Source organism: Arachis duranensis, chromosome 8, assembly GCF_000817695.3.
Source record: "Arachis duranensis cultivar V14167 chromosome 8, aradu.V14167.gnm2.J7QH, whole genome shotgun sequence".
Taxonomy (NCBI): domain Eukaryota; kingdom Viridiplantae; phylum Streptophyta; class Magnoliopsida; order Fabales; family Fabaceae; genus Arachis; species Arachis duranensis.
The window spans coordinates 57998-85910 of NC_029779.3; the positions used below are offsets into that span (position 1 = coordinate 57998).

The 27913-nt window shown below is 34.6% G+C and overlaps 2 protein-coding genes across 3 annotated transcripts in view; both read left to right on the forward strand.

The window, feature by feature from the left end:
* Nucleotides 1-6327: 6327 nt before the first annotated feature.
* Nucleotides 6328-8449, forward strand: LOC107460093 (uncharacterized). 2 transcript variants are annotated; one of them, XM_021128413.2, is made up of 5 exons: nucleotides 6328-6872; nucleotides 6994-7254; nucleotides 7342-7473; nucleotides 7569-7751; nucleotides 8194-8449. In XM_021128413.2, the coding sequence occupies exons 2-5, from the start codon at nucleotides 7006-7008 to the stop codon at nucleotides 8215-8217; spliced, it is 588 nt and encodes a 195-aa protein (XP_020984072.1). In that variant the 5' UTR covers nucleotides 6328-6872; nucleotides 6994-7005; the 3' UTR covers nucleotides 8218-8449. The 2 variants fall into 2 exon arrangements, with proteins under 2 accessions (XP_020984072.1, XP_020984073.1); XM_021128414.2 differs by having other exon boundaries at nucleotides 7572-7751.
* An 18886-nt stretch (nucleotides 8450-27335) lies between these two features.
* Nucleotides 27336-27913, forward strand: part of LOC107460096 (putative threonine aspartase) — a 4163-nt gene continuing 3585 nt past the window's right edge. The window contains exons 1-2 of the mRNA XM_016078423.3: nucleotides 27336-27589; nucleotides 27684-27734. Of these exons, the coding sequence (XP_015933909.1) occupies nucleotides 27410-27589; nucleotides 27684-27734 (231 nt within the window). The 5' untranslated portion in view covers nucleotides 27336-27409. The remainder of the gene's footprint in view (nucleotides 27590-27683; nucleotides 27735-27913) is intronic.

The following is a 27913-nucleotide window of genomic DNA, read 5'->3' on the forward strand; positions in this document are numbered from 1 at the left end:
AAGTGCTATGGGCTTACAAGACGACCCCCCCAATCCGCCACTGGAGAAACACCCTTCCGACTAGTTTATGGCATAGAAGCCATGATACCAATAGAAATCAATGAACAAAGCCCAAGGGTAATTCTCCACGACGAGATCGGGAACATACAGGGGCACAAAGAAGAGCTCGACCTACTTCCCGAAGTACGAGAACAATCCCAGATAAGAGAAGCAGCGCTGAAACAAAGGATGACTACAAGGTACAACAAAAAAGTCATTCGAAGAACATTTGCCCCGAATGATCAGGAACGATATAGGAGTCAACAAGTCTGGGGAAGGAAAGCTTGTTGCTAATTGGAAAGCACCATACAAAATTAGTGAGGTCCTAGGAAAAGGCTACTACAAGGTGACCGACTTGAACGACACCGAGTTACTTAGGTCGTGGCATGCTTGTAATATGAAAAGGTACTACAGTTAACTCTACTCCCTGATGTACTCTTTTCCCAACTTCATGATTTTTTCCCAAAATAAAAGGGTTTTTTCTGGAGAAGGGTTTTTAACGAGGCATCATAGTAGGGACTAAGGGAAATAGATTGTCAAAAACTCTTAGTAGCAATAGAGTACCTCCCCAATTAATAAAGATCTTTTTCATCTTACAAATATCTCTTATAAATTCCTTCTTTGTTTTCTCTTTCTTTCTACGAAACGCGCCGACTTAAGCTCGACAAAACGTGAAAATCCCATGAACCGACCTAGATGGTCGTCAGGATAAAACGACGAGGTACAAGTCGGTGTAAAGAGGTTATAAAAGTTGATCGTAAGAAACTCGGAAACACTTCGACCCGTAAATCAGAATGAAAAACCGAGTAGAAGAAAAACGCATCGCAAAAATAACCTAAGTCATAAGAACTCAATAAAGCAAAGTTGAGTATAAGGAATAACAAAAAAGAGATTGAAAAAACCTAGGAAAAAGTTCAAAGGCTGTCCTAAAGTCCTTAAACAAAAAGGCTCTGAAAAACAGACAAGCCAAGGGGAAAGGTTTTCAAGAAAAGATCAAGGGGATTTCGAAAAATCAAAATCAGAAAAGCATGCACAAGGTAACTTAAACCCTTATCCAAAAAAGGGTGTTTTGTTAACTTAAAACCCTTATTAAAAAAGGGTATTTTTTAAATATTTTGTTAACAGCCTTAAAAGGCCAAAAGAAATTGTTCAAACACCACCAACAAACAAGATATAAAGAGTTTAAAAAAGGGGGGACTCACAGGCCGAGCCCCCATATAGCCATATAAAGTTATTTCTGCAAAGGAGTAGACGGATCACCACCACCAGAGTCAGGAAAAGCGCCACCAGGACCGGGAAGAGAGGCAACCACAGGAGATGAAGAGGAAGTCGGAGGAACAACAGAAGAGCTCGGAGCGTCTTTAGAATGAGGAGGGGACTCCATAATCATCTGCCCCCGAGTCTTCAATTCTGACTCGAAAATAATTACGGGGGCAGGAGGATCCACAATAGCACCATCAATGACGACTTTGTCCGGATCTAGAGGAGAAAGGTCCAGGTCAGGGGCAATGACTCCGACCTGCTCCTTGGAAATCCTCCAAGCCTCCTCGGTGCCATCAGCAATAGAGTTCTCCAACTCAGCATATGCATTCCGAGAGTTCAACAAGTCCTTCCTCACAGACACAAGATCTTGAAATAAACTCTGGTAACTCTCCTGTGCTGCCTTCCTCAAACCCGCCTCCATGTTGCATTGGGCCTGCAACTTACTCTCCTTCTCCCAAAGGGTATCTCTCTCCTCCTTCAGCTTAGCGACCTCCTCCTTCAACTCCCTCTCATGCTCTTGATAAGCAAGAAGCCTTCCTTCCAGCTCCTCAACCTTCGAGGTTAACCCCAAAGAGCTGAGAGGAGTCTTCTCAAAAATATCCAAGAGCTTGCCACAAACACCTGACGCCCTAAAACTCTCCTCAGCCAGAGTGGTAAGGTGGTTCCGAACAGAGACATCATCCATACTTATATGAGGATAGATGTTCTTTCGGACGAATGCAAGAGCATCCGCCTTAACCCCATCATCAAAAGAAGAGCCAGACTCTAAAGTCTTGCGCTTCTTCTTCTCTGGCTCAGAATGAAGTCGGGCGGAGGGGAGTGGCCGAGACAAAGCTGAAGAAGAAATCACAATGGGCTGGGAAGGAGTCCCCATGTGAGGAGGAGGAGGAGGAGGAGGAGGAGGAGGAGAGACGATCGCCCTGGTTCCACCAGTCCTAGCCCGAGATCTTGCCTTAGCCTCCTAAACTCTTTGGTAAGATTCTTGAGCATTCCTCCTTGCCATATCTGCAAAAGAAACAATTAGCAAAAACAACAAGTCGACAAACCTCAAGTCGGCAGATACAAGTTGAAAATAAGAAACGTATATACATGTATAAAAACTACCTAGTTGCGACCGAACAAAATTTGGCGATCCCTGGAGGAATTTTCTAGTATCCAAGTATGGGGCCCTCCCCCACACTTCTTGGAAAAACCCCACAATGGCCGCCTCCACCTCGTCTAGGTCGTCCAGACCATACTTCTCACAGGGGGAGACCTCCAACCAATAGAGGGGAAAGCGAGGGGAAGAATTCTCATCTAAGAAAAAGGGGTGGTGACCCTCTACAGCTTGCACTTGAAAAAATAATTTTTGAAGTCATAGAAGGATTCGTCAAAAAGGGTGAAGATTCTCCGACCTTGTATGGCTCGGAAAGACACTCATTGCTGCTTGTTATTTAACCCACTGAAGGGCTTAGTCATGTGGAAAAGATAGAAGAAAATCCTCAAAAAAGTCGGAAAGTCCAAAGCGTGACTTATAAATTGATAAATTTTCAAAAAACCCCAAGAGTTGGGGTGAAATTGGGTAGGGGCAACACGACAGTGGCGCAAAACAGCCATTTCAAATTCATAAAACGGAAGAAAAACACCCAAACTGGTAATCATGCTCTCATACATATAGAAAAAATGAGGGACCTCCTCGGAATCCCTCCCAAAACAAACCCGGTCTTCCAGATCCGGGGCTACCAACTCATACTTGGGCTCATCCTCCTCAAGAGTACAAAGGCGATGATGAGTGCGAAGATGGGTGATGAACTCAGCATCAACCAAGGGTTCCTCCCCCAGGACCGTAACATCAACCCACTGAGCAAGAACTTCTACAGAAGACATTTTTTCTAAAAATGCGACGAAAACCTACAAAGGAAAAAAGAAAAAGAATAAAAAACGAGTCCCTAAGGGGATACGAAACTTAACAGAAGCCTACAACGTCACTTCTCCCTCTCCAAAGAAAACAAAAAACATGCAAGCAAAAGCAATTAACAGAGGGAGAGGAGAAAGAACCAACCTTTGCCGGAAAAAAGGTAGGAGAGGATGAAAAGCCTTCAACGAAAGAAGTCCCACAAACCGATATGAAAATGCTTCACGGATGAAAGTGAAAATTTGAAAAATCAAAGAAACGAGACAAGGAAAGAAAGAGAAAGTATTTATAGGCACGTTAGGGGCATAATGGTAAAAGCGGGGCAGCCATTAATGAGAATGCACCGTTACCAAGGCCATCAATCCCTACGCACATCCCTAACGGACACGATGCTTGATTAGACGTAACTGTCAGAACCGAAAGGCCACGAAAAGCCACGAAAAGCCACGTCGGTTTCAGATCATCACGTCGGTCCTCCTACAAGTCGACAACGATCCCGAGTAGAATACTCGAACCCAAATCTTGAAAAGAAAATTGGGCTCGAGTAGGGGCACTGTTCATACCCTGGCCCAATAATAAAGGCCCAGGATTAAGCAAAAGGTCTAAACCAAAGGGTTGGGCCTCACTCAGTACCAATCTTCGTCTTATGAAGTCGGTACTCACCACGACTTGCTATAAAGAAGTCGGGTACGAGGGTTAGCTGGTAGATAAACACTCATTCAAAAGAGTAACTGCCCCAAGAATCTCTCTACCTACTTTACAGAGCCATATCTTAACCTCCCTAAGATAAAGGGACGGTTAACACCCTAAAAGGGTGGCACTACTCCAACGGTGGTTATTGGTTCGCCACTATAAATACGCTAACACCCCTCAGGTATCTCTAAGTTCCAATACATTCTAAACCTGTTTAACCCCGTGCTGACTTAGGCATCAGAGTGTCCTTGCAGGTACCACCCCCTTCTCCTCATACGAGCAAGTCGGACGGAGGGCCCGAGGTGCAGACCCACTCGAAGGCTTCTTCTTTCAAGCGATTGGGCCAACCAACACCATCCAATCCATTAATCTCTGGTTACCCACAGTAACACTATTATTAAAGGCATTAACCATTTTAAATTTTATATATTAATTTTTTATAAACAAATTAAATTATTATTATAATCATATTTCCAAGCTCAATATATATATAACAAATATATTATTATTATCCAATTTCTATATTTTTTTGTCATATATCACATATTCTACTATTTTAAAATTTAAATAGGTGATTTAAAATTTTTTACGTCAAATATTTTTATACAAATCAATAATACGTAAACATCCATTATTAATAATATAATTATAATTTGAGATCAACAAATTTATAAAAAAATTGTCTCTTACTCACGCTTATGCGCGAACTTTTTGCTAATTTATTTATATAGAAAGCCAGGGATAATTTGAGGGAAAGGCAATGCAAGACTTGGCACTTATTATAAAGAATAAATCTCTACATATAAGTGTTTTGTATTTACAAGTTTTACAAGTCTAAACAAAATCCATTCATTAAACACGCTGCTTATTTTACGTGCCTTTTTAATAAAATTTTAAATCAATTTAAATCAATTAACGCACAAATATATAACTTCCATTTTTCAAAAGATTTCGTTTCTTTTTTCGAGTTTTTCGTCAAATTTGTTGGATCTTTTTCGTGCGTTCTCTCTTTGCTTCGTTTTTTTCGATTTTCATGGTTTCTGAAATCAAGCTTTGAAATCGTTTTGAAAATAATGGAATACACCCAAACGATTACATAAATACATCCAAACGATTACAGAAATACATCCAAATGATTACAGAAAGGATTACAGAAATACACCTAAACGGTTACAGAAATACACCCAAAGGATTATAGAAATATACCCAAAGAGTTTAAGAAATACACCCAAAACAGGGGGAAGACAATATATTTCTTCTTGAAATCTTTTAATGCTTTGCTGGTTAAGGATGAGGCACATGGCAGAGACAATTTAGAAGAAAAACCTAGAAGAACAGTAAAACAGTACCTTAAATAATGTTTCTTCTTTTTTTCTGTTGAATCAATAAACCATAGCCATCCACCGGTTTGAGCGTTGCCGGTAGATCTCCTATTCTGGAGAACGAGTCACAAAAACACTTAATCGTGAACTTAGAAGTTGATGATCCATCATTGCAATCATGTTGATGGCAAAGGAAAACCACGTGTACAATATCTACAAGTGCAAAGAGCTTATTGATTTCAAACACAACAAAAAACACTTACCTAATACTAATTTTTTTCAACACTAGAGTTGTGAATTGCAGTTACCTTGAACGGCGAGCATGGCGTCAAAGAAGAAGTGGCGGAAAGGAAGGGACGCGTGTTTTTTTTTTTTTTAATTGGAGCAACTTGTATAGCTTGTAAACCAAAAAACTTATATAAATATATAATAATTTATAAATTTATTTTTTATTATCTGTTCTTCTAATAAATATATAATCGCAACCTTTCTTTAACATATGTATTTAAATTTATCTGTCTTTTTTTTTCCTTTCTTATTATTACATCGTTTTATTTTTCGTTAGACCAGTATATACTATATTAAAAAAATAACATATGTATTTAAATTTTTATTATTTTAAATATTAAGAGAAAATTTGGAGATGAACTAAGATTCACAATTATTATTTATGTTGTGTATATATGCAATTAGTTTAAGAGCAAGCACAAAATAGTAATGATTTGTTATATAATATAATAATATATACTTATGTATATTTTATTCACATTATTAAGAAGGCTCAACATCTTTTAATCATTTTTTAGAAATTTATATTTTTATACAATTTTTTTGGTACGTAATTTGAAGACATGTTAACTAAATTTATATGTATATTACTATTTCTCTTTTAACTATTGCAGTTAAAATTAAATACTATATATATCAAAGATACATTAATATAAGAATATACCAAATTTTTGTTGCTATAAATATTAAATAAAATGAAACAGAACCAAATTGTTTTTTGTCAAGACCCGGACCGCCAAGCCGGCCCAGATCCAAAGAGAGCGAAGCTCCAAATCCAACCGGACCCGGATTATAAAACACACGGATTTGTCTATGAAGCATGCGATTCAAGGTGCGATCTTCTTCTCTTTGTGAAGCGCTACTGCGGTACTGCCCCTATCCCCACCGTCGTCCATTTCATTGCCTTCGCCTGCCACGTTGTCGTCGCCTGCGTCACTATCGTCGACCGCAACCTCGCCCACGCCTGTGTCGTGGTACTTGCCTTCCCTGCCGCCGTCGCATGCGCCTCTGTTTTCGTCCACCACGCCGTCGAATCCTGCATCACCGTTGTCGCTTGAAGTCCGAACCTGCCGACATTGAAACTTCGCGTCGAGTTTCAATGAAGCTTCGCGCTTATCGCCAGGCCTGAACGAAGTGATTTGTTCCCACTCTTCCTGCGCCGCCGGACAACGGAACCAATTATAAACCTACAAGAACATCTACCTAGTAGTAAAAATCATGAAAATAAACCCAACAAGCAGCCCAATAAAAAGGCTAACGTATAAGCCTTAAGCCCAATAAACAGAATCAGAATTAATAAAAACCCTAACCCCAATTCACCAGAATCAGAATCGTCGACCTCTTTGTTCATATCATACGCTCCGGTGATTGTCGTAAGTACTCCGCCTTCTCTTCTCCGATTCACACGTTTGATTTTGTGCATCATTGAATTGAAACTCCGTGTGCTTCTATCCTGTTTCGTTATTATTTATTGATTGATTCTGAAATTGACAGTTAGAGAGAGATATGGCTCCTGTCGGACCTAGAAGAGGTAGGGATGATGTGGATGGTAAACAGAAGAAAACGGTGAAAGAAACTTCTACTGTACACCGTCCGACTAGTAAGGCTTCTGTCGGAGCTAAAAGAGGTAGGGATGATGGGGATGGTAAACCGAAGAAAACGGTGAAAGAAACTTCTACTGTACACCGTCCGCCTGATGAGAAACTCACTGATGAACAAATTCATGAATATTATAGACAGTTCTTCCGCAGTCAGGTTCTTTTAAATTCACCACACGCTTTTTTTTTTTGATAATCTCATAATTTAACTCTTTAGGGTTTTTTATCTTTATGTTGTTTACAGGGATTCATTGTTCCTGACTATGGAGGTAGATTGTGTGGCGGAGTTGGACCCTATTCGATGACTGATAAGTATAGGCAGAAACTTGTGAAGGATATGATTCAGAAAAGCTTGCGAATCTACAATCGCAAAAATGTTGTGTCTATGATGGTTTTTGCTTTATTGTGTTTTATTTATGTCTATAATCTCATTCACTAATGATTATTTTTATTGTTGTTATTACTATGTAGAAGGTGAATTTTGAGTTTGATAAGCTTGTCAGCGTTAATGCTGGTGCTGTTGCTGGCCTTATGTTTTACATTACTTTCAATGCACGCTCTGGTGATGATGCACCTCAAACCTTTTACAGCAAAGTATGGAAAACATTCAATGATTATATCAAAGTCCAGTTCTGTGTGATTGGTAATGCGCAGGTACCATCATCATTTATCCATATTTTGGGTGTATCTTGGCATTTTAATTTGTTTATTCTAATTATGACTTTGTTGTTTGTGTGTGTGGATACATTTTTACTTTGATAGTATGGTTTTGCTTTGTGATTACTTTATCATATATCTATGATTGTTAAGTTCCTTGCATGAGTAATCATAGCTACTGCCTATCATAAATCATCAAAACTATTAATGATATTGTATCTAATTTTTTTTTTTTGTCAAGATGAAGATATTTCATTTGATTTTAGCTTCATGTTCCTTGTATATATATTGATAATTGGCTTCAAGTATTTCATAGTTTTGATTGAGTATTGTATTTAAACATTTCTCCTTATATTTCATGTGGTTGCGGTAGTCTATTTTTTTCATTGATTATTTGCATTGGAGTTAATGTAGATTCTCTTTTAATGTATTTATTCAGGATGCTGGTACTTCTCAGGCCTAAGTTGTGGAATCTGAATTTAGGTTCATGTTCTATTTGTGTGTTTATGGTTTCTTCACGAAGGAAAACTCGGATGTTATATAATTTCAATACTCATGAAATAGTGCAGTGTGTATTAGCACAATGATAGACATAACTGAGTGTGTATTAGCACAATGATAGACATAACTGACATCTGATGAGCACTGTTTACAGATATTATGGAATTTGTTAGTGTTCTAGCTTCTATCATTAACTTAGCTCCATTAATATAATTTTCGATTTGTGAATGGTGGTTTTAGACTGGAAGTGCTTCAAAATTTTCTTTCAGAATATCAATTGACAATGTTCTGTACTTCTGTGTTGTTTCAATAAAATAAATGACCCTAAAATTGAACATCGACAAGTTTTACTAGCTGCTAATTGTCAACTTTGAAAATTTTGAGCTTCTTCATGGTCAATAAATATTATATATTTTGATCATTAGGTAAATATATAAATGATTCTTATTTGAATTGTGAATTTCTAATTATTGGTCTATAAATATTATATATTTTGATCATTAGGTAAATATATAAATGATTCTTATTTAAATTGTGAATTTCTAATTATTTGTTCTACTTCCATTTGTAATTCAAGTTGGAGATGGGAAAAATTGGTGCCGAGAATTTTTTAATCAATATGTCCTATGATGTATTGTCAATTATTTTCATTGCAATTGAGGATGATTATTTTATTTGGACAAGATTTTTTTATACAAAAGTTACCATTCTATTCTATAAATGAGAGTAATTTTATTATAATTTTATCATGAATGGAGTTTATTTTCTCAAGAATTTTAAATGGTATAAACATTAAGAGGAGTGCTACACATACAAGTCTTACAAGTTACTAGGCCTTTTAATGCATTATTCAATGTTTCCTGTTTTCAAAGTGCTACACTCAGAACGGTTCTTCTTCTTCCTCTTCCTCTTCCACTTCGTCTTCTTCTCTTCTTCTTCTCTTCCTCTTCCTCTTTCTCTTCCTCTTCTTCTTTTTCGTTTTTTTTTTTCGATTTTTATGGTTTCTGAAATCAAGCTTTGAAATCGTTTTGAAGAAGAAGAAGCAACAGAAGATGAAGAGAAAGAGAAAACGAATTTTGGGTGTATTTTTTAAATACTTTGGGTGTATTTTTCGTAATCCTTTGGGTGTATTTCTGTAATTCTTTTGAAGATAATGGAACTTCAGAAATACACCCAAACGATTACAGAAGTACACCCAAAATGATTATAGAAATACATCCAAAGAATTACAGGAATTCACCCAAACGATTATAGAAAATACACCCAAAGGATTACAGAAAATATACCCAAAGGATTTAAAGAAATACACCCAAAATTCGTTAAAATACATCTTATGCATAATTCAGAACTCTTTCTCTTTCTCCTCCTCATCTTCTACTGCTTCTTCTTCTTCAAAAACGATTTCACCATGAAAAATCGAAAAAAAAAAAGATAAAACAGAGAGAAAAGAATGTAAATGAAGAAGAAGAGGAAGACGATGAAGAAGAACGTGCAGAAACGAAAGAAAAGGAGAAGAAGAAGAGTAAGAGAAAGAAGAACGTGCAGAAACGAAAGAAAAGGAGAAGAAGAGTAAGAGGAAGAAGAACGTGTAGCAAGAAGAAGAAGAAGAAGGAGAAAGAGAAGGCAAGAAACGAAAGAAAAGAAGGAGAAGACGAAGAGGAAGAAGAATGGTTGAAAGCGTGTTTTGAGCGTTAGTTTTAATTGAACTTGTAAGGCTTACAAGCCTTAATCGCTTGTATGCGAAGAATTACTCAAACATTAATTACTCATAAGAATGCATTATTTTGAATTAAAATAAAATATTTATAAAATTTATTTATTTATTATTTGTTAATTTTGTGAAGTGTTTTAAATTTAAATAAGTAAATCTTTTCATCCTATCACAATTTACATTAAATTGTTGTACCGGTCCTATAATAGTTTAACAAGAGACATGATATTATTAAACGTATTTGTTATGTTTAATCAAATTTTTTGCTTGAGACTATTGTGTGGCCAACAACCAAAAAACTTATTTATAAATACATAATATTTTACCTACATTTTTTTTATTAAGTATAATATTTTTTATTGTATAAATTAATGTAATCTCTACTAAATTCGATTAGTTCACACATCATACACAAATAACAAAAATGATAAACATGACGTATGTCTAGTGATAACTAAATAATCATACAACAATTAGGTTGATTTGAAAAAAAATGGAATTGATAGTGGATAAAGTTTGTTACCACTAGAATAAATAATAAGGTTAGATTAGGGTATAATTTATGTTTTAGCATTTTGTGATTTGTGTATGATGTGTAATCTAATAATTGAATTTTATAGAGATTTCATTAATTTATACTAACATTTAGAGATCTCTAATAAATTTATAAGTCATTTTTCTTTTATTGTATTAGAACTTGATGAGATGGGATAAATTAAAATAATTGTGATAGTTTTATTAAGTTTGTTTGTTATATTTCTAATCGTTATTATGTTTTTAACTATTTTGTCTTCATATGATATAAAAATGGACCTAAATTGAGATGCACATTGTCAGAAAATTTCACAAAATAATTTATTGAATACATGCAAAATTATCTAAATAGACAGTCTATTATTATATTAAAATTTAGAAAGCTTAAGAGTTTTGACTATAAGTATTTATTTCTTTTCTATAGTATTTTTAGCCATACATACATAACTATAAATTCTAAATAATATATTATTTTGTAATTTATATTGGTGTTCCGGTGATGTTACTTAAGAACATAGACTAATCAGATGACTTATATAATGGTACACGACTACAGGTTAGGAGATTTGAAAATCACTTGGTTGAATGCAAAATACTAACAGAGATCAAAATAGGAGGAATTGCATTAATCTCAAGGATTATTATGGTTCCAAATAATGATAACATTCCAATCAAGTTTCAGAGAAAATAATTTCCATTGATAGTGTCTTTTGGTATGATAATCAACAAGACTCAATGACATATGCTAAAAACTGTGGATCTATACTTATCGAGATTGATTTTTATGCATGGACAGTTATATGTAACATTTTCAAGAGTTAAGAGCAAGCAAGGGATAAAGGTTTTAATTCAGAATCATGAGAGATCTTTGAAAATTGTACGATTAAAGTTAAGTATAGAGAAGTCTTTGATAAATAGAAATGATCAGGTACAGTATAATCAAATAGTATCTCTTTGTTGTTGTGTTTTTCATTTCTATTTTTTTTAGTTGGATAGAAAATTTTATATAAATAATATTTAAATTTTATTTGATACAGGAATAGAGATACAACCTATAAATTAAATGTGCAACGATCAATATTAAAGACAAAAAAAATATGTACGCACATTTTTCATAAAAAGTAAGACATTAATTTATTGCATATTATGCCTTTTTTTCAATTAATCCAATTATTTTATGAATTTCTTTGATATATATTATTGTTTGGTATTCACATGAATAAAGAAGAAATAAATGGAGCTTAATTTAAAATTAAATATATTAAAATATATATTTTTAAAAAATATCTCAAATATAAATAAAATATTAAATATTTTTCGTGCATAGCACGGATACATACACTAATATAAGTTTTATGAGTCTAAGTTTTAGAAGTAAAATATTTTATTTAATTTTTTAATATATTATTCTTCATTAACAACTTCATAGAATATGGATGTATTTTTTGTTTTCTATTGAAAACTATTCTTCTAAGGTACAAGTTATAATTTTTTATGATATTTTATTGATATACCCATTTTATTATTCTTTTGATAATTTGATTATTGTTCTTACTCATGCTTATTTTTTTCATCTAACCTTATAGTGCGATTCTCTTTTGTCGCAATCGTTTACAATGTACCACATCCATCAAATACCACATCAAGTTGTATTCACTGATTCGGGTTCTAATTACATGGATGTAAGAGTTTAACAAAAGGACAATGAACTCTATTTGACTAAAGGATGGTTGGATCTATTCATATATTATGACCAACCCAATGAAATGGGGGTAAAATTAGTTTTTTTCTTAGGAGGAGCTCGCTTTTTTATAGAGCAATTGCTTCTAAGAAAATTTATAGGCCAAGTTCAAATTTTATCTCCTCTATGCTTTCTACGTCAGCCATAAAATCTTCGAAGTGGAGCATATAATGAGATTGAGTTTTTTCAATTTAGGTTTAGTTTTCAAAAAATTATGTCATCCTTGAAAATGCAATTTCAAAGATTAGTGCTTTGTTTAAATGTTCTTCTTTTAAATTTTTCATAATCAAATTTTTTTATAATATATTGTTAAATGTTGCTTCAAGTGGGATTGCTGCACTTCTGTTGCCTAATGGAAAAACTGCACATTCAAGGTTTAAAATTTTTTTGACCATAAATGAAGATTCTTTGTGTAACATTAAATAGGGAAGTCCTCTTGCAAGGTTAATAACTAAGGCCAAATTAATCATATGGGATGAAGCTCTAATAATAAGTAAGTATTGTTACGAAACTTTAGACAAATATCTCAGAGACATCTTGAGGTGCTCAGATTCATATAATGCTCATTTGCAATTTGGAGGTAAAGTTATTGTCCTCAGAGGAGACTTTAGACAAATTTTACCTGTGATTCCCAGAGGCTCAAGGCAAGATATAATTCAGTCTTCTATTAATTCTTCATATTTGTTCACTCGCAAGAGCATTAATATCAAAGTTCAACTCTTCCATTATAATTATGTCTTCTAAGCTGGACACCAAATTTTCTGGAAGATATGGTATTCCACAATATTCTTTCAATGACCTGCCATTTGACTGAAGCAAATCTTCAATTTTTGCAAGTGCAATATCTTTTATTTAGACTTTTGACATCATCAAATCTATATTTTTTCAATTTAAAATGACATAATTATTTGAAAATTTATTAAATAAGTCTCTAATAAAAAAATCTGAAATGCATTGTTGAATAATAAATAACACTAATTGTTTTTGGTCTAAAAATACTTCATTTGTAACATATCCTTTTAAAAATTATTGTTGTGATTAACATAGATATCAAAATCATTATAATACATAAAAAAAAGTACAGAAAAAACCGATGCAAATGCAAGTACTCAACGTATTTCGAGTTAGTTATGATTTCTTAGATACAGTAGATACGATTTACGACAATGAATCAAAATATGTATTAAGAGGATGAACACTAACAAACAATTTTGCCATATATACGATAATTTTAGTTCCAAAAAAGGCATTTTGTTCTAGAGAATCACTCTCAACATTCATTATCCAATGTTTTTGTTATAATTACAGGCTAAATTGAATTCTACAATGAAAAAAAAATTCGTAATAGATTATAATTACCTTTCATTTGCAGTAATCTTCTTTGTTAGTATCGTACGTCATCAGAGAGAAAATTTCAAATTTTTTGTCAAACAAACTCTGGTCTACTCATGTTATTTGATGTTAATAGAACAACAAAAAGTCTCTTTAAAAAAGTTGCAGAGTGCCATGTTCCTGCTTCAGAGATTGTATTAATGAATTTTCTATCATCCTGCAACAGTTCTAGAGCATAGCATGTATTTTTGAAGGAGTTATAAACTACACCATCAACTATTCTTAGATCACTGAAACTCGTGCATCTCTTTTGAATGTTCAAAAGTAGCCTTAGATAGTAATATTTTTTATTCATTGGTGGCATATAAGATATCCTTCCTATGGCATACCCTTGCTTTCTATGAGTCCAAGTATGATGCTCTCCATTCCAAACAAACTTTGTTAGAAACTCAGAATAAGTCAAAATAATTGGGAGGGTTAGGAAGATTTTTGGCTAAATGGAGTTTATTTGGATTGTGTCCCGTATCAAAAAAAGAGAAAATAAGTTCTATGGATGTATTTTTTTTAATATCTATTTAGGTTTTAATTTTTATTTTTTTTATAGGTTATAGTTATTTTTAATATATTTATTTAATACATCATATGTTAATGTTAATAGTATCTTTTAAAAAGATATATTCGTAAAAATAAATATAATATGATTACAAATATAATATAAATAAATATGTTGAATAAAAGGTTAAATCAATATACTTACCAATGCCCTTGTTAACTTTTGCAAATTGGAGAATAAGTATGTATTCAGTTGCTTGGTGATCACGTAGATGATTGAGTAATTGAGTTGCAAATTCATCCCATGGTGTGCATCTTATTTTTTCCTCAATTCTAAATAAAAGCGAAAATTAAGAGAAATAAGTAGTAATATATAACAAAAGAATAAAAGATTTTGCATATGAATTTATAATTGTTACAAAACAAATTCTATTTGTGAAATTGTAAAACTTCACGTACTGCAAATCATGGAGATTGACCACAATGTAATGGTCACTTTTTCCTATTTTTGACCATGATATAAGTTCTCCTTTTTCAGTCAAGAGTCCAATAACATCTAATTAAAAAAAATGAATTAAAAGCATGAAATTAAGGACAAATAAATGAATAACACAATAATAATAATACAAATTAACTATGTAGCAAATAAGTTAGATTTTTTATTTGTTTGTCTCAATATATCATCATGAGCAAGAAAATTAAAATGATTGTCAGAAATTTTACGATCATCGACTGTATGGACTATACGTGACTCCTTCTTAAAAGTTATTCTACACACGTGTGCAGTCGGAAGATAAATTCCGCTTGATTCCTCAATCAGAAAATTTGACAAGACATAAACCTTCCCCTCGATCAGATCATTCTCAAACATCTTTGCCAAATAATTCTTGATTGAACAATGAATTTTATCATACTGTAAAACAAATTAAATATAAAGGCTATTAGCACTTATAACTCTATTAAATCGCATTGTCTTTGATTCGTGCAAAGGTTTACTTAGCAAATAAACTTAAAATATGAACCAAAAAATATTTATAAACTGGATCTAGCATCACTTGAAAAAATCATGGAAAATAGTCAACTTACCTTATCATCCATGATAACCATTTCTAGGTAAGCCGTCTTGCTCTTGTCAAATTTGGATGGGACTTTCCATAACCTTATAATCTTTGCTTTTATTTTCCAAACTTTTTCATTGTTAGGTAATACTGTTGATAGAATCGTAGTTAGCAGCCATTAGGTATGAAAAAAATAATAAAAAAAAGAACTATGTCTGAGGTACGAATTTTCTAGATGATAAATAATTGTAATAATTCACGACTACTTGGTATATATATATATACACACACACATACACACACTAATTGTACATGGTAATAATTAGCCAATATTTTTAATGGAGTTACTTGCTACAATTAGGAAAAAAATATGCATTATCTTTTATTAACCTTTATAATTAATTCAATAGAGGTACTTGCTAAGTATATATGTTATCTACATTAATTATATACCAATATTTTTAGAAAAGAGCTAAAAAAGGAGATATATAAATATATATAATACTATTGCTATATGCGAAGTAGATATAAATTGCTATAATTATAGATATTTGCGATAACTATATCAAATCTAATGCTGACTGTAAATAAATAAAATAGATAACTGTTGAGTTAGAAATTAACTAATATAATTGATGATGAAAAACATTGGTTTATTGAGCTAATTACCTAATTAGTGTTGATTATGTTGGTTTAGTGTTGCAGGCCAAAACATATATAAAACAGCAACCCAAGTGAATAAGAAAAATATAAATAAGGCTGGTGGGCTATAACATAAACAGAAGCCCAAAGAAAAATAAAGAAAGAAATCAGACAGGCCAAGCAAATCAAGATCCGATCTAAGCCCGACTTGAATTTAGCAAGCAATTCCCTCTCATTTGCTTTCACCAAATCAACGTACACTTTTTCCTTTCTTGATGAGAAATCACAGAAGAAAGAGAGAGCTTCTTCCCTAAGCTATTCACCAAAGAAGCAAGAAAGAGAAAAGTTAAGCAAATGGTAGAAGTCCAATCAGCCACATCAATCCATATCAAGAAGAGGCCAGAAGCTAAATGTGATTTTATTTCCATCTACGTGCATCTCATTTTCTTCTCTTCTTCCCAACTCTCTGCTAGTCCGAAAATAGGATTCATGGAAAAGTTGATTTCTGCTCCCACTGCTATGTATCTACGGTCACAAGTGAGTCTTGGAGACCAAGTAGCTTCTCAATGGCCAAGATCTGGGTTTACCATTGAGGATATCTATTTTATGCTTTCCTATGGTTTTCGGTCAACAAGAGAAGGTTAGAAGTAAAGTCCCTAATTTGAGTAAAAAATGGGAGAAAGTGAACGGTTGGGTTGGTGAAGCACAAAGCTCAAGAAGTTGACCTAGGAAGAGGAACCCAGCAATATGCAAGGAGATAAAAGAAGATCTTTCATCATTCAGAAGTAAGGAGAGAGAACCAGAGTTTGGTGAGTTGCGTTCTGTGAAGAGTTCTCTAAAGAAGTTTCTCTACTTGGACAGTGCTTTCTTTCAAAGAAGCATTCTGCTAAAAATAAAGAACTGAATCAAAGACATGCAAATCTGGTTTATCACATAGCAAAGAGGTTGTTGAAGAAGTTAATCTCCTTCATGTTTTACAGATTGTATTTTACTTTTCAATATTTATCTTTCTGTAATTTTTTGAGTGAAAAGGCATATTGAGAGAGCTCAAGTAAAAGCCAATAAGTGGAAAGAGGCTGAGTGATACACTTGGGAGAAAAGTCTAGAGTTATTTTCAGATTTCTTTAAGTAAGTTTGTGTCTTGTATCAAGTACCAGTGAGGTACCCCTTTCTTAGTTGGGTGAGCACTAAGAGTGAAGAGTTAGGTATTAGCATAGCCAATGTCTTTTAGGTTAGAACTTGAATGTAAAAGGATTGTGTCAATCCTGTGAAATTGATGTATGTAATACTTTAACTATAGTGAAAATTTCACCACTGTTGTGGTGGAGACTGGACGTAGGTTGCATAGCACAAGGCAACCGAACCAGGATACATGATGGTGTTAGCTTTTCTCTTCTCTGCTCAGTTGTGTTTTCTGATATTCATGAGACAAAAATAAATTGTCTCATAAATTTCCGCTGCCGAGTTCAAACAGAGTCAGAATTGAAAGTTTGCTTTGAAAGAGTTAACATAGTAAATTAAAGAAAGACATAGATTCAACCCCCCTTCTCTAAGCTTACTACAACCTTCAATTGGTATTAAGAGCTAAGGTCTCAAGAATCAAGCTTAACCGCTTGGAGCAAAGATCCAATGACGAACAACTTGGGTACAACCACAGTTGCCTACACCCTCACTGAAGGCCAGTCAAACAACAGGCCTCCTTTCTTCAACGGGAAGAACTATGCCTATTGGAAAGAGAGGATAAGGATCTTCATCCAATCTATTGACTACAACATTTGGAAGATTATTGTAAGCGGTCCTAAGATCCCAACAAAAATAAGTGCTGATGGAATGGTGACTCCAAAAGAAGAAGTTGAATGGAATGAAGACGATAAGAAGAAGATGGAGCTGAATGCTAAATCCATCAACCTTCTTCACTGTGCTATCAGCTTTGAAGAGTACCGAAAGGTGTCTAGATGCAAGACAGCCAAAGAAATCTGGGAAAAACTCTAGGTTACACACGAAGGCACTAAACAAGTCAAGAAAACAAGGATTGATATACTGCGAAAAGAGTACGAGATGTTTAACATGAAGGATGGAGAAAGCATTGATGAAGTGTTTGAGAGATTCTCAATCATAATCAACAACCTTGATGCTATGGGTATAAACTACACAGAACAAATCCTAGTGAGAAAACTCCTTAGAAACCTCACAAAAGATTGGGAAACCGCTACCACTGTCCTAACCGAGAGCAACAACCTAAGCCCTATAACCTATGATGATCTGAGAGGAAAACTCCTTGCCTATGAAACCACACACACAAACCCGGATTCAAAGAAAAAGGGAATAGCCCTCAAGTCAAACATAGAACAAAAAAAAGTGAGTCTAGTGATGGTATTTCAGATGATGAGCTTCTATTTTTTGTTAAGAGATTTAGAAGGATGATGAAGAACAAGGGCAAGTACAAGGGTTCAAGCTCAAAGGAACAGAAGATGGACTTGAGCAAAGTGACGTGTCATCATTGCAAGGAGGCTGGACATTTCAAGCTAAACTGTCCAAAGTTCAAGAAGGAGGACAAGGCAAAGAAAGAAAGAAAGGAAAATAGTGCTCATGGCAGCTTGGGAGGATCTTGAGAACGGCTCAAACGAAACATAAGATTCTGAAGGCAAAGACAAAGACTGCTTCATGACTGGAAACAATAATCTTGATGAGGTAAATTACTATGACTTGTCTATAGATGATTTACATGCCATTATTGATGATGTCACTCTAAACACCTCAAAACTGCTAGATAAATACAATAAGTGTAGATCTGAAAAGGATGTGTTAAAAGCTGAAAATGATTTCTTAAAAGAAAAAGTGAAGGAAACTGAATGTGCTTTGGACATTATTAAAGAAAACAGATCTAAAATCTGAACTTGAAAAATTGAAAGGAAAGCACATTGTGGATCCTTCTCAAGAGTTAATTGCTGAAAATGAAAGATTAAATGATATGATTAAAAGGTTGAATGCTGACTTAGCAAAATTTGCGCAAAGCTCTAGTAACTTGGACAAATTACTTGCAAGCCAAAGACCATTGTTTGAAAAATCTGGATTGGGTTATATAACCAAGGAAAGTGCAGTTTCTAATTATTCCTCTATAAAATTTGTGGCTCCTTTATCAAATACTAAATCCTCATCCAACAAATCTGGTATTGGATATATTCCCACACTTGAGGAGAAATTTGATGAAGTTTACACAAGCGAAACTGAGCCTTCACCAAGAATCGAACCTACTTCAAATAGGCCAGGTTTGGGGTTCAACTCGAAAAATGAGGTAGCTTTCAAGAAACCACCATTTTACAACAAAACCTCATTTTCGAAAAGTTCAAAAGTTTTCAAAAATTCTGGTGAAAATGCATTTGCAAAGAGGAATAATTATAACAAAAATCAGTTTGTCAAAAGAAATGCACATCTTCCAAAAACCAGAAAATTTCAACCATTTAATCATTTCCAGCATGGTAGCTCATCTCAATTTTAGCAACATGTATCAAGAAATCATTGTTTTAATTGTAAAAAATTTGGTCATTCATATTCACAATGCTTCATTAAAAAAAAGAATTGTTGGAAACCAAATTTACAATGTTGTGTGTGATTTCAATGCACTTGGGCAACCAAGATGGATTAACTTCAAACGATCCAAGTTAATTTGGATACCTAAAGTTATTTGAAGTTTCTCATGCAGATTTGCCTAGCATCCAAGAACAAAAAGGATATGTGGTACTTAGATAGTGGATGCTCAAGGCACATGACTGGAAGGTCAACTTACTTCATCAAACTAAACAAGTATGATGGAGATTTTGTGACCTTTGGAGATGATGGTAAAGGTAAAATAATTGTTGTTGGAAAAGTAGGTAATGAACACTCTACTTTCATTGATGATGTATTTTTGGTATGTGGGTTGAAGCACAATCTTTTGAGTATAAGTCAGCTATGTGATTTAGGATATTTAGTGACTTTCGAAAGACTTGAGTGCTGTGTTGTAAGTGAAAAGACTAATGAAGTGCTTTTTGTTGCCAAGCGTTTTAATAATGTGTATGGACTTACCCTTAATGAACTAAAGGATCAAAATGTAGCTTGCTTTCATTCTAAAGAATCTGAAAAATGGCTATGGCACAAAAGATTGAGCCATGCAAGTATGTTTAAAATAAACAAACTTGTAAAGAAAGGGTTAGTAAGAGGTCTTCCTTTGATAAGGTTTGACAAAGACATCACTTGTGATGCTTGCCAAATGGAAAAACAAACAAAAAGTTCATTTAAACCAAAGGAAGACATCTCTACTAAAAGGCCACTTGAGTTGCTACACATTGATTTATTTGGTCTAACAAGAACTCAAAGCCTAGGTGGTAAACATTATGGTTTAGTGATTGGGGATGACTATTCTAGGTTTGGTTGGGTTTTATTTCTTGCACACAAAAATGAAGCTTTTTCGGCCTTTGAAATCTTTTGCAAGAAAATTCAAAATGAAAAGGATTTAAAGATATCTTCTATAAGAAGTGATCATGGAACCGAATTTGAAAACAATTTATTTGAATTCTTTTGTGAGGAATTTGGAATATCTCACAACTTCTCTTGTCCAAGAACACCACAACAAAATGGTGTTGTGGAAAGAAGAAATAGAAGTATTAAAAAAATGACAAGAGCTATGCTTTGTGAGAGCAATGTTCCAAAATTCCTTTGGGCTGAAGCGGTTAACACAGCTTGCCACATTTTAAATAGAACTATCACAAGAAAATTTTTGAAGAAAACCCCTTATGAACTTTGGAAAGGATACCCACCAAACTTGGACTACTTGCATATCTTTGGATGTAAATGTTTTGTTCTAAATAACAAAGACAATTTGGGAGAATTTGATCCAAAGGCATATCAATGTTTATTTGTAGGATATTCTACAACTAGTAAAGCATATAGAGTTTATCATCAAGATGCTAGAATAATTGAGGAGTCCATACATGTTACATTTTGTGATACTAACTTGGTGCAAAGTGTTTTGGAAGACTGTGATGCAGGGAATCAAGCTCAAAAGGACAATGAGACTGCACAAAATCATAAAAATGAAACTTCTGGTCAACCTGAACCAAAAATAGCAGCTGCTGAAAATTTAAGAGACAATTCTGTTTTGTCTCATGAATCTGAAGGAGATCCTGAAACCAGCAGTACCCAGAATCCCTTGGTACATGAATCTGCCTCCAAGTCTGCCAGACCTCATGAATGGAGATTCTTGAAGAATTATCCAGAGGAATTTGTCATTGGGGACATTTCTCATGGAGTTAAAACTCGGTCTTCAACAAAAAAGGCAAATGAAGGATCAAACATTGTTCTTCTCTCATAAATGGAGCCTCAAAATGTTAATGAAGCCCTTAGTGACCCTTCTTGGGTAAAAGCAATGGAGGATGAGCTTCTTGAGTTTGAGAAGAACCAAGTGTGGACATTGGTTCCAAGGCCGAATGAAAAGAAAGTGACCGGCACTAAGTGGATATTTCGGAACAAGTTAGGAGAGGATGGTAGCATTGCAAGAAACAAAGCAAGGCTAGTGACACAAGGATATGACCAAGAAGAAGGAATAGACTTTGATGAATCCTTTTCCCATGTTGCCTGAATGGAAGCCATAAGACTTCTCTTAGCCTATGCTGCCTTTTGTGGTTTTAAATTATATCAAATGGATGTGAAATGTGCATTTTTGAATGGTGTGATAGATAGAGAAGTGTATGTGGAGCAGCCACCTGGTTTTGAACATAAAGACCTTTCTAACCATGTTTTCAAATTATCAAAAGCTCTCTATGGTTTGAGACAAGCTCCTAGAGCTTGGTATGAGAGACTTAGCTCTTTTCTTTTGAAAAATGGTTTTCAAAGAGGCACCACAGACACAACTCTATTTATCAAGAATTTTAATGATTCTTTCATTCTAGTCCAAATATATGTTGATGACATTATTTTTGGACCAGCCATGAATCCCTTTGTTCTGAATTTGGGAAAATCATGACAAGTGAATTTGACATGAGTATGCTGGGTGAACTTAATTTTTTTCTTGGGCTGCAAATTAAACAAACTAAAAATGGTATTTTCATTCATCAAGAAAAGTATGCCAAAGAACTAGTTAAGAAATTTGGTATGAAAAATGCCAAACCCGTGGGAACCCCCATGCACCCTAATTCAAAATTAGATAAGGGAGAAACTGAGAAAGATGTGGATGAGACTAGGTATAGAGAAATGATTGGCTATCTTATGTATTTAACTTCCTCTAGACCCGATATTGTGCAAAGTGTTGGAATGTGTTCAAGATTTCAATCCAAACCAAAAGAGTCCCATCTTTCCGCAGTTAAGAGGATCATTAGATATGTCCATGGCACATCCAATTTTGGTCTGTGGTATCCTAAGATTGATGATTTTTCTGTAGTTGGTTATTGTGATACAGATTTTGCTGGTGATAGAGTTGATAGAAGGAGCACTTCAGGCTTATGTTGCTTTCTTGGAAAGTCCTTGAATGTTTGGTCAAGCAAGAAGCAGCCAACAGTAGCTTTATCCACTGCAGAGGCTAAGTATATAGCTGCTTCTTCTTGTTGTTCTCAGCTTATGTGGTTAAAAACATAGCTTTCTGATTACAAATTAAGTGCTAAAAATATTCGCTTGTTGTGTGATAATATGAGTGCCATTAATATTTCTAAAAATCCAGTTTTGCGCTCTCAGACTAAACATATTGAAGTGAAATCTCACTCAATAAGAGAACATGTTCAAAAAGGGGACATTTGTATTCAATTTGTTAAATTAGAGGAGCAATTAGCAGATATTTTCACAAAACCACTAGCTGAGGACAGATTCTGTATGCTTAGGACTAGTCTAGGAATTTTAAGTTGTGATTCTTTATTTGAAAGTTGCTGATGTGTTTGTTGGAATTTTTGTCTCATAAACAGGTATGAGACAATTCTAGGTAGGTGAAGAACGTTCCCTTCAATCAGCGTGTTCTGGGCTTGTTGCACGTGAAAATTAATCTGAGCTAACCTCAAATATCAGATCTGGAGTGGTCCATTATGTTTCCTTAAATCCAACCATCTCTGGCCCAACATGGATGCTACATATTTTTTTGTAGTTTGTTTTTTGTTGGCTTGTGTGCTCAAGTTTTCTTTTTGTCCAAAAGGAATTTCAGGCTAATTTAACTTTTTTGGTCCAAAAGGTTTTTCAAAATTTAAAATTAATTTCCTGTTTTATTTTTAAATCAAATAAAATCTTTCTCTTTATGATGTCAAGTCTTTTCAAGTCAAATTAGAAGGTGATGCAGTTGCATGGTTTGTGAAAGTTTCTTTTGGGTACGGTTACCAACACTCCTTCTCTTCCCTCCATAACTCCTCCTCAAACCTTTCAGTTTCTCCCCACTATCTTTACTGCTTCTCTTCCCTCAAAAATCTGAAACCAACCAAATGAGGAAGAAAGTTATTGCAAAAAGGCCACAGCGTGAAAAGATTCATAAGCTTCCTGCAAATCCAAGACCCTCAACCCGCTCTCAAGACCAAACACTCACTCCCTCACCTTCTCCTCCTACTTCTCCTCCACGAACCGATCACATGGCTCTCACTAAGAACCTTTCAAGGTTCCCTTCTTCAGCCAAGTTGACGCCAAACCCTCCACCTCCGAAGGAAACACCATCCAATTTGGGTCGTCGAAGCCTGGCATGTCGAAAGGGAAGCGACCAGCAGTGCCTGAACCTACCTCTGAGCGCACACAACCTAAGTCAAGGTCTGTTCCATTACGTTCTCAACGAGGTAAAACTCATCTCCCTCTCAAATCTGTTAGAGAACTTTTGCTCATAAATCCCATTTCATGACATCACACTCCAACTATAATCTATATAGATTTAGGTTTGCCATGAACAATGACTTTTTTGAAAGAGTTGTTAAGTACCGTACCCTGTGTCCATCTTTTCTTGCTGATTTGCCAAACCTGAAAAAGAAAGGTTTTTCTTTTGTTGAAAATCTGGAGTTTTTGGACTGGAATCATTTCTTTAACATCAAAAAACCTGTTTATCCTCTGTTGGTCCAAGAGTTTTATGCAAACCTGACATATCATGAGGGGACTGTTCACTCTTATGTTAAAGGCCGAGACATTGTCTTGAATAATGAAACAATCAGTGATGCATTGAAGTATACTGATGTTGGGCCTTGTGCTTATACTTCAGTTAAGTGGGATGAAGGAGTTGGTATTTCTTACAATGATGCATTGGCACACATTTGTGAACATGTTTCCTTAATTGATGGCATTACACCCACTCATAAAGCCCTAGGATATAAACGTGCTCAGTTGCACCGAATTGTCAACCACATCATACTTCCTCAAAGTGGTTCATATCAAAGGATTTTTTACACTGACACTCTTGTTTTATATGCCCTGCTCACCAAAACAGAAATTTTATTTACTTATTTGATGGTTAGATACATGTTTAACTCTGTTAGAAGTGAGAAAGACAAAGCACTTCCTTATGGTATGTTTCTAACTTGTATATTTAAGCATTTTGGTGTTTACTTGTCCAATGAGGATTATAAAAATAGACATTCATATCTAAAGGGAGGTGGTGCAGTGAAACAGCAAAAAGGACCTACTCGATCTGAGAGCGTAGTTCTAGATGATGATGATGAAGAATTCATTCCTGAGGAATCTCCTCCTCCTTCCACCGAGTGCACTTCCATCTCAACTAGACAAAAATCTGCTCTGCTGAATGTTGTCAAAGATGTAGTCCAGGAGTTTGTCTCCCAATCCAATCACATGATTGCCATGAGTAAGGAACAAAGGAAGTTAGCAAGTAAGCATGAGAATTTTCTTCGAAAATCAAGAGATAGGGTGGCTGTGTTCATGACGTTCATTGATAACCTTCAAAAGGATGAAGACCCTGCCACTGATGTTGATGAGGAAGCTGACTCGGAAGAAAATGGCTCAGATGCCTAAGATTGTCTCATAACGCTGCTGCTGTTTGCTCTCTTTTTGTCTCATAAAAACTGTATCTTTTGAAACTTTGGATCTTCTGTTTGTTATTTTTGGATGACTGTAATACCTTAACAACTGATGCATTTACTTTTAAATTTCTTTGATATTTTGGGATATGTTCTAACACTTTCTTGCAGGATTTATGGTGCTGTTTTTCTTGATCTTGACTATGCTCCACCCTTGATGACAAAAGGGAGAGTAATAGCTGCTAAATGCTAAATTTGAAATAGCTGTTGAATGCTAAATTTGAATGCTGAACTTTACTGCTGCTATTGAATTTTTTGTGAACTTTGTTTGGTTGACTGTTGGTGATAGTTTTGAGCATATAAATTTTGATTTGCAAATGTGCTGCTGCAGGGAATGTATTGACATGACTATTGGAACTTGCCTTCATATGTTGTTAGTTTGCCCTTGATTAATCTTAATACTTTGAATTTTGCTGCTGACATAAAATGTTGAGTATTGGGCAGGAATTGTAGTGTTGATTGTTTAAACTCCCTTTGTCAAAATATTCTTGTATAGCTCTTTATGGTGCTCTCTATAAGTAAATGCAAACAGGAAAGAAAAGAAGAGCATAAATCCAGGGAGAGCTATCTTTGAAAAAGAAAGGGAGAGCAACACAAAAGCAAGCAACATTAATCAAAGGAAAGTTTTCTAATTGTACCAAAATTCAATTCCTTTTGATTAATGTTCAATTATGTTTATCATCAAGGGAGAGATTGTTGAGTTAAGAAATTAACTAATATAATTGATGATGACAAACATTGGTTTATTGAGCTAATTACCCAATTAGTTTTGATTATGTTGGTTTAGTGTTGCAGGCCAAAACATATATGAAGCAGCAGCCCAAGTGAATAAAAAAAATATAAATAAGGCTGGTGAACTATAACATAAATAGAAGCCCAAAGAAAAACAAAGAAAGAAATCAGACGGGCCAAGCAAATCAATACCCGATCCAAGCCCGACTTGAATTCAGCAAGCAATTCCCTCTCACTTGCTTTCACCAAATCAACGTACACTTTTTCCTTTTCTTTATCAGAAATCACAGAAGAAAGAGAGAGCTTCTTCCCTAATCTATTCACCAAAGAAGTAAGAAAGAGAAAAGTTAAGCAAATAGTAGAAGTCCAATCACCCACATCAATCCGTATCAAGAAGAGGTCAGAAGCTAAAGGTGATTTTATTTCCTTTTACATGCATCTCATTTTCTTCTCTTCTTCCCAACTCTTTGCTAGTCCGAAAATGGGATTCATGGAAAAGTTGATTTCTGCTTCCACTGCTGTGTATCTACGGTTACAAGTGAGTCTTGGGGACCAAGTAGCTTCTCAATGGCCAAGATTTGGGTTTACCATTAAGGATATCTGTTTTATGCCTTCATATGGTTTTCGGTCAACAAGAGAAGGTCAGAAGCAAAGTCCCTAATTTGAGTAAAAAATGGGAGAAAGTGAACGGCTGGGTTGGTGAAGCACAAAGCTCAAGAAGTTGACCTAGGAAGAGAAACCCAGCAACATACAAGGAGATAAAAGAAGATCTTTCGTCATTCAGAAGTAAGGAGAGAGAACCAAAATTTGGTGAGTTGCGTTCCGTGAAGAGTTCCCTGAAGAAGTTCCTCTACTTGGACAATGCTTTCTTTCAAAGAAGCATTCCGCAAAAAAATGAAGAACTGAATCAGAGACATGCAAATCTGATTTGTCACATAGCAAAGAGGCTGTTGAAGAAGTCAATCTCCTTCATGTTTTGCAGATTGTATTTTACTTTTCAATGTTTATCTTTCTGTAATTTCTTGAGTGAAAAGGCATATTGAGAGAGTTCAAGTAAAAGCCAATGAGTGGAAAGAGGCTGAGTGATACACTTGGGAGAAAAGTCTAGAGTTATTTTCAGATTTCTTTAAGTAAGTTTGTGTCTTGTATCAAGTACCAGTGAGGTACCCCTTTCTTAGTTGAGTGAGCACTAAGAGTGAAGAGTTAGGTATTATCATAGCCAATGTCAAGTTAGGTTAGAACTTGAGTATGAAAGGATTGTGTCAATCCTGTGGAATTGGTGTATGTAATACTTTAACTATAGTGAAAATTCCACCACTGTTGTGGTGGAGACTGGAAGTAGGTTGCATAGCACAAGGCAACCAAACCAGGATACATGATGGTGTTAGCTTTTCTCTTCTCAGTTCAGTTCTGTTTTCTGATATTCATGAGACAAAAATAAATTGTCTCATAAATTTCCGCTGCGAGTTCAAACAGAGTCAGAATTAAAAGTTTGCTTTAAAAGAGTAAACACGGTAAATTAAAAAAAAATATAGATTCAACCCCTCTTCTCTAAGCCTACTACAACCTTCAATAACAATTAATATTATTTTTTTGTTTTTACATTCAATATTTATAATAAATATAAAAAATAAAATAACTAATAAATAAAAAATAAAATATAATAATTAAAATTTAATTTGGTAACCAATTAATTATATAATAAAAAGTAACACTAAAAATTAACAATAATAATAATAATAATAATATTTACACCGAAGGACAAGAAGCAAGTACTCACGCAGTAACAAGAGCGCAACGAAGAAGAAGAAGAAGAAGAAGAAGAAGAAGTAGCAATGGTTGGTGGGAATGGTAGTAGTAAGGACCAGCAAAATGAAAAAGAAAAAGGAAATGAACGAAAAAGGTTCTTCGTGGCGGTTCATGTTGGCGCCGGTTACCACTCTCCTTCTAACGACAAACCCCTCAGGTCCGCCATGAACCGCGCTTGCATCGCCGCCTCTCAACTCCTTTCCAATGTAACCACAAATTTTCATTTTCCGGTTCTCAATTTCGATTTTCAATTCCAATTTTAATTCCATTTTTTTTATTATTTTAATTTGGTTGATATAGGGTTCAGGACAATGCATAGACGCTGTTGTGGCTGCCATTCAAGTCTTGGAGGTCCTCCACTTTATTTCTCTTGTTCCCTATATTTATTCCTAGCGTAAAAATCAATCCTTTCTCCTTTTTATCTTTTTTTTTTTTCAGGTTTTGTAGAATTAATCCAGACTGCGTCCATTTTATCTTAGGATACTTTTAAAGAATTAAGAATTTAATAAAATTATGTTTTGTAAATTTTC

Excerpts from the sequence above, each read along its gene's own strand:
- LOC107460093 (XM_021128413.2), top strand. The coding sequence starts at position 7,006 with ATGGCTCCTGTCGGACCTAGAAGAGGTAGGGATGATGTGGATGGTAAA. Across the intron at positions 7,474-7,568 it reads GAATCTACAATCGCAAAAAT|AAGGTGAATTTTGAGTTTGA; the intron begins GTTGTGTCTATG and ends ATTACTATGTAG. Across the intron at positions 7,752-8,193 it reads GTGTGATTGGTAATGCGCAG|GATGCTGGTACTTCTCAGGC; the intron begins GTACCATCATCA and ends GTATTTATTCAG.